The 12,125-nt window shown below is 37.5% G+C and overlaps 1 protein-coding gene across 2 annotated transcripts; it reads right to left on the bottom strand.

The window, feature by feature from the left end:
* Positions 1-260: 260 nt before the first annotated feature.
* On the bottom strand, positions 261-7,766 carry LOC139863840 (uncharacterized). 2 transcript variants are annotated; one of them, XM_071852441.1, is made up of 13 exons: positions 6,470-7,766; positions 5,517-5,901; positions 4,301-4,919; positions 4,159-4,199; positions 3,304-3,372; positions 3,092-3,192; positions 2,058-2,136; positions 1,864-1,962; positions 1,708-1,776; positions 1,541-1,590; positions 1,367-1,448; positions 1,039-1,133; positions 261-728 (listed from the first exon to the last, which is right to left on the bottom strand). In XM_071852441.1, exons 1-13 carry the CDS (start codon positions 6,904-6,906, stop codon positions 575-577), a joined length of 2,280 nt encoding a protein of 759 aa, XP_071708542.1. In that variant the 5' UTR covers positions 6,907-7,766; the 3' UTR covers positions 261-574. The 2 variants fall into 2 exon arrangements, with proteins under 2 accessions (XP_071708542.1, XP_071708546.1); XM_071852445.1 differs by lacking the exon at positions 6,470-7,766 and adding an exon at positions 6,254-6,293.
* Between the last annotated feature and the right edge of the window lie 4,359 nt (positions 7,767-12,125).

The following is a 12,125-nucleotide window of genomic DNA, read 5'->3' on the forward strand; positions in this document are numbered from 1 at the left end:
CTAGTAAAAATAATACTATTTCGTACCCTCACGCTACATCATCATCATTTCAGTAGTGTATGTTAATGGAGGATGGGAACAACACTCCAGGTGAGAAAAAAAGGGAGTAGTGAACACGTGTACAATTTACTATGATTAACTTAAATTATTTAATTGAAGACATTTACACTTTATACAGAGTAATCTAGAAGGGTATTTTAGGCAATTCAATTAAATTGTAGTGGATAAATCAAAAATAAAGGTGAAAATATCATCTCCCATGAATTAAATGTTCACCGGATCGAACAAAGAACAGGTATCACCCTAAAACTCCAAATGTACATAAAGTTGTTTATACAATTCTACAAAAAAGTTGTTCACAAACTCTATACAAAACAATCGCAAAGTGTTCCTTATGGATCACAAAACAATGGTACATATAGTGTCCGCTTAATCACACCGTTTTTCTTGACAACCGTGATCTTTTAACAACAATAACCAACTCGACTTGAGACATTGGGTCAACGATACACACGTGAAAAGAAACACTTTGGAAGATAAAAAGGCTCAAAGTGATTTCTGTTTGTGTCTTGTTTTATGATTCTGTTTGGCCGTGGTTATCTCCGGCAGCAGTGGTGGTGGTAGCGGCAGTTGCGCTCCGTGATGCTTGAAGTTGAACTGTGAATGTCTTCTGCAAATCTTTAAGTTTTTCTAGTATTTCTTGGAACGTTGGTCGCGATTGTGGTTCACTGAGTCCAAAATAAAACAAATTTAGCATGACTAGGATACAAATGTAACGTTGAATAGTCAACAATGTAAAATCAAGTGTAAACGGAAAACTGGTAGCATGATCAGAGAAAACTTTATCTGTTTACCCGTGTTTACAAGATGATGCAAAACTTTTTTTTTTTAAAACCAAAAATGTGGGAAAAAAAAAAATTCAAACACTGTTTTCTGTCAAGTTTTCAAGTCTCTTAAAGATGTAAACACAAAAAAAAAAAGTGTCGCTAAACAAGGCGTTACTTATAAAATTTAATTGGTAAGAGATAAAATTTGAACCTGCAGCAACAACTTTCGATAAGAGAAGCCCATCGTGGATCCACGTCTTTAGGAATATCTAGCCGTTGATTCATGAACCCTACAGCTCCAATTACCTGTATAATAAACAATATAGATATTGGCTTTTGAGGTCAAACAAACAAACTTTTAACTACATTGACATTCTATACAGTATACACAAAAAAATTATTTGATCCGATAGCACCGACAAAATTCTTACCAACTACAAACAGACATTTCACTTTGTTTCTCATTTCTACTATATACTCAAAAAACATGAACTTTGACTTTGACCTTAAAAGTCAAACTTTGGAAGAAAAGACTTTACCTGCATTGAGTTGAGACTATCCCAGGGGATTTTCTCGGTGGTCAGTTCCCATAATACCACGCCAAAGCTATATATATCTGACCTACATATTTTAAACGAAAACTATTTTCAAATTCAAAAGTTCATACACATTTAGATGTTATCGAAATAATATGAATGTTTTCAGGAGCTTACTTTTCATCTGCCTGTTCATTTCGAAGAACTTCAGGAGCCATCCATTGAGGCTAAACATAAATAACATGAATCACGTCAACATATAAAACAAATATTGTCATAATCATAACGGCATATTAGTATAATACATGTATAAAGTAAAGCTAAAAGGGTATAATAGTAAATACCGTTCCTTTCCCCGTCTTTGTTGTAAGGTATGTTTCATGCTTTATACGTGAGAGACCAAAGTCCCCAACCTGATTTATCACAAAAACGTAAGAGCAAATTATTTAAAATTATCAAAAATGAATATAACGTAAGTTGGTAGAGAGAATAAAACAAACCTTCACGTTCCAATTTTTATCGACAAGAAGATTTGATGACTTTAAATCTCGATGAATGATAGGTGGGTGACAATGATGAAGATAATTCATGCCTCGTGCCTAATAAGATCAATGAGTATAAGAACTTAGACAACATTTCATAGCATACAAATGGGACCCACAAAATGATAATAATGAAAGGAAATTGTACTCACTATGTCCATGGCCATATGAATACGACGTCTCCAATCTAATTTAGTTGTATTTCTTTGAAGTAACCGAAACAAACTGCCACTGCATGTTATATTATAAATCCATTTAGCTATTGAATGTATGCGTGTGTGACTGTGTGTGAGCATACAATCCAGGTTTTTCAAGAGTATGTTTAGTTTAGTATCCAAGTACGGAACAAAACAAGGTTTACATAAAATTTGGGTGGAGTTGGAGGTGGTAATGTGGACCCATTTTCTTATGAATAGATTGTTCAGGTTGCAGGGTAAATTTTGAAATTTAAAATTAGTATTAAAAGGTAACAGTTTAAATGGGTCAAAAGTCGCTCATATTAATGCTTAAAACCTCCTAAACTCAAGGTTGCAAAAGGCCGTTGCGGCAGCCGTTGTGGCGGGGTTTGGTGACTAGCCCGTCCCGTTTTGCTGAAAAAACGTCTAATTAGCCGGTCAAAACTAAAAGGTCAGGTCAAAGTCGGTCAAATGTCAACTTTTTGTCCGATCGTATTCTAATGTAAACGAGAATCCCAAGACAATTTGAAAATTAGTTTGGAAAAACACAAACTTACATTGTATCCTTTAAAGATGAATTAATAAATACACTATAGAAACATTATAAAAACCTATATATTATTTAAACTAACACCGCATCATCTTATTTGTAAATCAATTATTTTTAAAATATTTATGTTTGAAATATTTATATTTAATATATTTAAATTTAAAAGTCAACGTCCGTCTCAACCCCGTCTCGACCGACTCGACCGACTCGACCCTTCAAGGTCCTAACCGACTCGCCTCCGTTCCGCGCCTTTTTTTTCAACCTTGCCTAAACTTATAGATTTTTCTTAAAGAAATATTTGTTTAACCATATCAGAGACTGATTACTTGCAAAAATAATTATAGGAAGAAAGGTTTTCAGGTTGACTCGGTCAATTTTTAATCTGTACCAAAACCTAATCGTTTTGACCCGCCTCTAAACGTTAAACACATATGTTTATGAATAGAATTGGGGAACGAACCGGGGAAGGAACTCGGTGACGATGCATAAACGTTGAGGTGATGTCACGGCGCCCATGAAGAGTAGAATGTTTGGATGCCGAAGCCTTTTCATGAGAGATACCTTCAAATTCACAATGAATCAATTAGATGACATTTAAACAATTTTCATAAAAAATGCAACTTTTAGTCTCGTACAACTAAAGCTTTTAAACACAATTGCCCCGTGCATTACCTCTTGTCTAAACGATAATATTACATCATCTGTATAGTCTTGCCTTGAGAAAACCTTGACCGCAACATCCTACATACACAAACATACATTAGGTTACTTAATGCCTTCATAAACTTAAACTTTTTCCATTATGAGAGTAAACTTTCTATCTACATATTTGCAAGGTTGTAAAAAAAGGTTGTAAAAGTCTGTCGGGCGTTGACCAACATTGACTTTTAGTAATAAATTAAACATATATCAAACATAGATATATGGCACAAAAGCTAACATAGATAAATATTAAACAAACAAACATATATCAAACATAGATATATATTACACATATATCAAACATAGATATATGGCACAAAATCTAATTTTAAAAAATAAAAAATTTTGAAACTTTGACTTGGACTCACTTTGACCTACTCATACACGATTTGGCACTTTGACCCGACTTTTCAGCGTTGACCGACTTTTAAGGCATTTTTGGGCAAGGCGAGACAAGGCTAGTACCGAAACCGACGCGTCGGCTGACTCGGTAGACTTCTACAACATTTCATATTTGTCAATTGTTCTTATCACAATATTAATTACTGTAATAATTAATGCATATTGATTTGAGCCCACACGATTCCTGTAATTTATTCACTCTTAGAAAACACATGCAAGTTACAACACTTTATCAAGCATATGGTTCTACACAAGTGATCAAATGTCTGATATACACTTAACGAGCATAATATTAACACAACTGAATAAAAGTGTGAATCCAAATCAGTGTCATTAACTTTTGCTAATTATTCTATAAAAGTTAGTAACCAAAAGGAATGAAGTTATAAATATATTTGCAAAAGGGAAAGATGGAGAACATACCGATCCATACCAAAGTGCATGGTATACGGTCCCACACGAACCTATCAAAATAAACACACAAACAAAACATCATAAACGTGCAACGTTAAAAGATTAACTATCACCAAATGCCAAATAATACGATTCAATAAACACAACGTACCTTGCCCAATTTGTTCTCCAATTACTAAATCTTCCCACAAGATTTCACAATCCAAACTATCGGTATCAATATCCGCTTTATTAATGGCACTACTATTTGTACTACCGCAACTACTCGCACTACTTGTACTATTAACATTAAACGAAGAAGACCAAGATCCCGAAGCTTCATTCCTATTATTCGTTTCCCACGGTTGACTTTCTACTTTGACCGAACTCGTTTGTTGACCCGTCTCATGTTCTTGATCACTATGTGACCAATTCAACCCAAATCGACCCGTTTTTGAATCTGACGACCCGCCTTCTTTTTCATTTCCTTTCCATGGCCACGTAATTCCCTTTTTACCCATCCATGCTTCGGCTTTTGAAGATAAAATTTTGTGGATCCCGGGCTTGTTTTCATTCTCGTCACCAGAATCTGTTGACGGTTTTATGGTAAACGGTGATTGAGGAATATCGCCCCTCGGGGTGCTGGCCCCACTTGAGAATCCATCTTCTTTATGATCAGGGGCGTTTACGTCATTTTCTGAATAATGTGTCTCTCCGCTCCCACCTTCATGATCCGTTAAGTTCTCTCCGGTTTTCATTTTTGATTTAACCTTGTTGCTAACTTTTGTAGCCTGTTTCATGTTTTCAACAATCAAAATCCTTTATTACATATATAATCCCTGGATTTTTTTAGCAGTAATCAGTCAACAAGCAGATATACGTATACACACTCATCTAAAACTATTTTGCAAAGCCAGATTTTGAGGTGTGCAAGGTGTGCACTAGAACAGGGCCCAAAAATATAACCAAACAATATATGTATCTATCTATGGTCCATTTATTTATAAGGTTTTGAGAATTAAAAAGCTAAAATTTATCTATTGTCCATTTATTTACAAGGTTTTGAAAATTAAAAAGCTAATATTTATCTATGTTCCATTTATTTATAAGGTCTTAATATAACATTTTTTTGCAACTGTTGTATTAATTGATGCTAGTTGATGCTAGTACTTATTAGGTAGTACATTTTTTTTTAGTATATTGAACTTTAATCTTATATATAGATGTCTACTTTTTAGTTATTGAACTGGGCCCACAAAATTAACAGGACGGCCTATTATTTTGACTAAAGCATAACAATTTTCACGAGTCCCGAGTATTCAAAAGTGGGTCCTTAATTACCCATTTCGTTCTCGACTAGCAAAAGAAAAATACTTTCAAATACTCACCAAATTTGATATCTTTGAAGCAATTGCAGTTTGTAGTGGTTGTTGAGGATCAAGACCGAGTTTAGCCGAAGCAATCCGCCTTGGTGCACTAATATTTCCAACGGGTTTCATCTCCCGATATGGGCGGGTATCACTCGATACACATATAACCCCAACTAACGTCCCGTTTTCATCACGAAAAGGAGTATTTGTGGCTATAATATCAAATCTTTCTCCTCTTTTGTTCCTAATTGGAATTTGCCCGGACCAACTTTCTCCCTTTATTGTTCTTTGCATAATTGCGTCAGCCAATGGCAAATCATGAGGTTCTATTAAAAGCTCATTCGGTTTTCTACCAAGAGCTTCAGCAGCAGTATAACCATAAAGATTTTCAGCCATACGATTCCTACATAATAAATTCAGGACTTAAATACATCAAAGGTTCAACCTTTATATATTCTTGAATAACCCTTGATTCAAGAATAGAAATTGACATAAATTAAATCCCAAGGGGGAGTTTGAACATGCCTTTTGTAATTGATTGTGTGATATTGATTAAACAGAGTTAAGTAATTGATAAAGTATTTATCTGTACAAACACAAATCCTAATAGGATTACAGCAATATTAAAGTCTAAATACTCCATGTACTTAACAATTACTGAACTCGTTATCGAAAATCCTTGCTCCTCAAACAAATAATTGCCAAATTATAAAATCAACATAATAAGCACCAAAGTTCAGCCATAAAGATTCAACCTTTATGTTTTCTTGAATAACCATAAAGATTTTCAGCCATACGGTTCCTACATAAATTCAGGACTTAAATACATCAAAGGTTCAACCTTTATATTTTCTTGAATAACCCTCACAATTCAAGAATATAAATTGACATAAATCAAATCCTAAGAGGGTGTTTGAACATTATAAATAAATTTATAATCACCAAAGTTTATAAAAACCAAAGAAACTCACCAGTATATTATGTGACCAGTGAGATCGAATATATGCACAGATTGACCTATCGATTGCAATATATTCAAGTACTGAGTCTCCGTTAGCTTAACAGCTGAAGGTCCAACTTCATTACACGTGGCAAGGTTGTTATCATTGCTGTAACTAACATCAACACTGCGTGTTTCTCTCCTCAATGGCGAAGAATGACGAAAAGAAGCTGAGCCCATTTTAAACGCCGCCACAGCGCCGCCCTCACCCATGGTTCTCCGGCTAGGGCGGCGAGGAGACACCGAAGATGACCGTTGCCGGTCGGAATTTTTCTGTTCATCGGACAATTTAAGGTTTGAAATTTCTTGTTTGAGATGAGCATGACTTTCTTCTAAAATTTGGATCTTTTTTAACAGTTCTTCAGCTGGTGGTACTTCATTCTTGTTCTGTTTGTTGTTTTCATCCATTTTTTCAATCAAATACACAAACTTTGTGATCTATGAATCAAGAAACTGGTTCTTTGACTTGCAAGTTTTCATTTTTAGGAAATCCCAAATCGAAAAAATTAAAATTTCACAGGCACTGATCAAATCCAACTGAAAACTTTGATCTTTAAACCCTTTTCTGTTACACAATTACAGAAACCTCATCAAGAAACTAATAAATTGACACCCAATTTGATTTATAAAAAGTCAAACTTCATAAAACACACTGTTTCCATCTTCACATACTTTCCGCACAAAAACACATTGATCAAGTAACCTAACTTCCTTCAAACCCTTATCTCAAACTTTTATTTAGCAAAAACCCAATATCAAAAAACTAGCAAAAACCGATTTTGATTGAACCTAATAAGAATAATGATATGAAAACACACAAACTACCTTGAATATACTGAAATGGGTACAAAGTACTTGTTTTTGAAGTTGATTTCAATATATAATCAGATTGTAGATTGTAGATGGATCAATCAACTAATTCATCTTCATTCTTTACTTTCTTCCCATCTCTCTTTTATTGAATCAACAAAAACACTCATTCACCTACTTTGAGGAGTAAATGGTATGGGACTTGAAGATAATGATGATGATGATGATGATGATGATGATGATAGGATAAAGCTTCTTGCTGGAACAATTAATTGAATCTTTTTGTCTAGACACTTCTGTTTCTCTCTCTAAAATACACGCACATTAAACCCTAAATTAATGCATATGGAAGCTAATCTTTGAATAAAAAGGATAAATCTTGAAATGAAGGAATCAAAAGAAAGATGCTGTGTCTTGAAAGGTCAAAGACTCAAGGAACAAACCCAAGCTTCTTTCTCTCTCTGATGTCCAAAACAAAACTTTAATTTAGTTACTATAAATTTAACTAATTTAATAAATTTTGATTTTAAATTTAGTTATTACTACTGTAATATTTATTTATTATTATACGGCGTTCTTTGATTTTATTTCCAGCTTTCTTTTTCTTTTTTGTTTATGAAAGTTCCAACTTTAACCCTTTTAATATTTGATATATTATGGTTATTAATAGTGTACCCTACCTCTGGCCCGTTTACCAGCTTCGCAGTTTGCTTCGGAGGATCTGGCCACAATATATAGAACGAAGGAAAACTTTAGCTACAGTGAACGAGGTCCTGAAATCAGAGCAACAATAGTGATCTTAGAGCCCATAAAACCTCGGTCAATTACAAAGTCAAGCTAGCGAAACTATTCCTAGCTCAGTGCACGTCTGTACGACAAAGGAAAGGGACAAGCTCACTTTCCTCTGCAGGTTTACCAAAAGGGAAAGTCAACTAGTGATCCAAAATCATTGGGAACTAGCGAGCTGGTATAGGAAGCCGCTCCATCCCACTTATAAATAGAATAGAATGCAGGATACATTCCACATTCAAGAAATACACACATAATAACACAATCATGTTATATCATTTGCTTTGGTGGCGTAAAACAATCTTCTGATTGTTACCTTCGGGGAATCGCCAACGAACCAAACCAAAATCATAATCACTCAATCTCAATCTCTGTGACTTGCATATCCTCATATCAATACTAATCGCCGGTTATTGTACAAACAATTGGCGCCATTCGTGGGACTCACATCTTATTCATTTTGTTGAGCAAGAACAGACGCCATGGCGGACTCCAGTCACATACCTCCGGGTTTCACACCACCCAGAATCACGCAAACCTCAGATTCAACACAGCTAGAGTTCTCAACTGTAGGGACCTTGACCAGGTCACCAGCCACTCCCGCTATATTCGTCTCGACGAACCCCCATGGCTCGCATTCCAAAGAGCTACCACCGTTGATAGATAAGACCTTCGTCTTGAATAATTACGATCATATCAGATCGGTGATAAAGAGTTTAAGGGACACGGGGATCTTGCAAAGTATAAGGGTGCTAACATACGAAAGCGAGGATTATGACGAGGAGCTGGAAATGGAACCTCCGAATCAGAACTCACAACCTAGAAACCCGCCGGCAAACTCGTAAGCAGAAGCTATGACTCGAGCAGGGGAAACCCCCAGCATATCTCAGGTAACCCTAACTATACCTACGACACCCCTCCACTTGTAATGCGTCAGTTCCAACTGTGTTAATAGCACCTCAGGCACCAAATAGGCATGTACCACCTCCTCACCCGAGCTGGGGTAGCTTCGGGCAGCCAAACCAATATGTATGGGCCCAAGGAAACCCTCATGTCATCCCCAACATACCATGTGTAGAAACAACCCCTGTGAGCAACCAACCAAACACTTCAGTTCCACCAGTGATCAGCCACACATACTTCCAAAATTGGAACCATCCACCACAACAAATGACCACCACCTGAATATTTCCTCCTAACCAGGGGGAATGTGTTGCGCCCAAGGTCACCAGATACTACCCCCGATTGCGGCCAACAACAACTTCTGGATAAATAAAAAAACCCCGTTTGTGCCTTACATCCAACACTGTGCATTCCCCGATGGAATGAAAATACCAGCACACCTAATTTATTACGAAGGAAAAGATGACCCATATGATTTCCTTAGTATATTTGAAGGTGCAGCATGAATGGCCAAACGGGACATACCCGTAGCATGTCACGCATTCTCTTACATGTTAAAGGGAGATGCCAGGGTCTGGTTTGACTCCCTGCCAAAAGACTCTGTAGCTAGCTTCGATGACCTAAAACGGCAATTTAGGTCTAAGTTTAGTCAACAAAAGTGCACGTGGCCGCTCATGGGATAAAGCAAAAGGATAGTGAAGGTTCTAGAGCCTTCCTCACTAGGTATACCAACAAAACTCAACAAATCCCCAACCTACCTGAATCCCAAAGAATATCTGGGTTGCTTTATGGATCTAGGGTCAGACCTCTCATTGAACACCTTAGCCGAGACCTACCAAGCACTTACGAAGCTTTGTTAGAAAAGGCATATATATGGTTAGATGCTAAGGAAACAGCAGGTAACTTCGTCCTAGATGATGCTCTCATGAATCGGCGAAAAGAGAAATCAGAAAGAAGGGATGACAAACATGGTAGGAAAGAGGACAAAGGGAGATTTCACCCTTACCGAAGAGAAATCGGAGCTGGGATCCTGGGGGCGTTGATAAAAACCCCCAAGGAAATTCTAGCAACAGAGAAAGCAGCCAACAAGTTCAAAGCCCCGGGAAAGATATCCAACAGAGGGAGGAATAGAGACATGACCAAGTTTTGTGACTTCCACAATGATTTTGGGCACGATACAGATGAATGCTTCAACCTCAAAACAGCCATTGGGGAGGCTGTTAAGTCGGAAAAACTGTCCCATCTCATAAAAGGAATCCGAGAACCAAAGAAAGAGAGGGTACAGGAAAAGAAAATGGAAGACACGAGGCAAGAAGCAGAAAATGTAATCCTGGCAATAGATTCACACCAGCCTTATAAGAAAAGAGAAAGATGTATCGTCAGAGATTGGAGTGAAGTATCGTTCCCAGCCCTTGATACCATATGTCCTTCGGACCTACCGGTCACCATAAATGGAAAGATTTTCAACAGAGAAGTCCGAAGGATATACCTTGACAGTGGAAGTGCTTGTGACGTAATGTACGAACACTGCTTCGAACGGCTAAGTCCCGCTATCAGAGCGCGGTGGGTGCCCTAAGGGTACCATTAGTAGGATTCTCCGGAGAAAGGTGTTGGCCCATTGAAGAAATTGATCTCGACTTCACGATAGGTGAGCCACCATTAACAAGGACCGAAACCATTGATTTCGTGGTAGTCCGAGCAAACTCCTCACATAACATTCTGCTCGGGAGGGTAGCTATGAAAAAGATGGGTATAATCGTATCCACAGTACATCAAATGGTCAAGTTCCATACCCACGAAGGGATCGGAACCCTCGCATCAACATATGACAGAAATAATGTGATCTTAGCCATAAAAGAAACAATGAAAGAACCAATCGAGTGCATCCTAGAAGCTTCGAAGGAAGATAACCAGGTAGAAAAGATATCAGTAAATCCGATGTTTCCAGATCAGGAGATCGGCATAGGAAAGAACTTACCAGCATCCACCAAACAAAAGCTTCGGAAGTTACTACAAGCCAATGTGGATGTATTTGCTTGGGAAAACAGCGATATGACCGGGATACCACGAACCATCAATATATAGGGGTCCCCCTTTGTAACGGAGCATCGACTAAATGAGCACAAGCACCTCGAACCAGTGCATCAGAAAAAAAGAAACTTAGCACCGGAAAGAGACGAAGCGGCCTGTAAGGAAGTAGAAGGTCTGTTAAAAGCAGGAATAATTCGCGAAGCTAAATATCCTTCGTGGGTCGCTAACCCCGTGATGGTAAAGAAATCAGATGGAGGGTGGAGAATGTGCGTCGATTTCACCAACATCAACAAGGCCTGCCCCAAAGATTGTTATCCCCTATCCGAAATCGATTGAAAAGTCGAATCCCTAAACGGGTATCGATATAAAAGCTTCTTGGATGCTTACAAAGGGTATCATCAGATCAAAATGGCTAAGGAGGACGAAGAAAAAACATCTTTCTTCACCAGCAAGGGAATTTTTTGCTACCAAAAGATGCCCTTCGGATTAAAAAACGCAGGGGCAACTTATCAAAGGCTCGTCGACAAAGCCTTTCATAACCAGCTAGGAAGAAATCTGGAAGCCTATGTGGATGACATGGTAATCAAAAGCCGAAAAGAAGAAAATTTAATAGAGGACATCCAGGAAACTTTCGATAGGCTTCGGGCAATAAACATGAAATTGAACCCGAAGAAATGTTCTTTTGGAGTTGAAGAAGGAAAATTTCTTGGGTATTATATCACTAGAAAGGAAATCCAGGAGAATCCGGAAAAGGTAGACAGGCTGAAACAACTCCAAACCCCAACAACCATAAAAGATATGCAGAGTCTGAATGGGAAATTAGCATCACTTAGCAGATTCGTATCAAAGGGAGCAGAAAAACAACTACCCTTCTTTAGAATCCTGAAGGGATGCTTGGGAAAAAAGAGAATTGTCTGGAACGAAGAAGCGGAGAAGGCATTCGTCGAAATGAAGGGGTACATTGCCAAACTCCCTACCTTGACTTCACCCGAGGAAGGAGAAACACTCTTCATATACTTGGCTGCTTCGAAAGAGTGCATTAGCACAGTCTTGGTCACCGAACGAGAGAGTGCAAGTGCCGATATACTTCGTTA

The sequence above is a fragment of the Rutidosis leptorrhynchoides genome, chromosome 1 (genome assembly GCF_046630445.1).
Source record: "Rutidosis leptorrhynchoides isolate AG116_Rl617_1_P2 chromosome 1, CSIRO_AGI_Rlap_v1, whole genome shotgun sequence".
Classification (NCBI taxonomy): domain Eukaryota; kingdom Viridiplantae; phylum Streptophyta; class Magnoliopsida; order Asterales; family Asteraceae; genus Rutidosis; species Rutidosis leptorrhynchoides.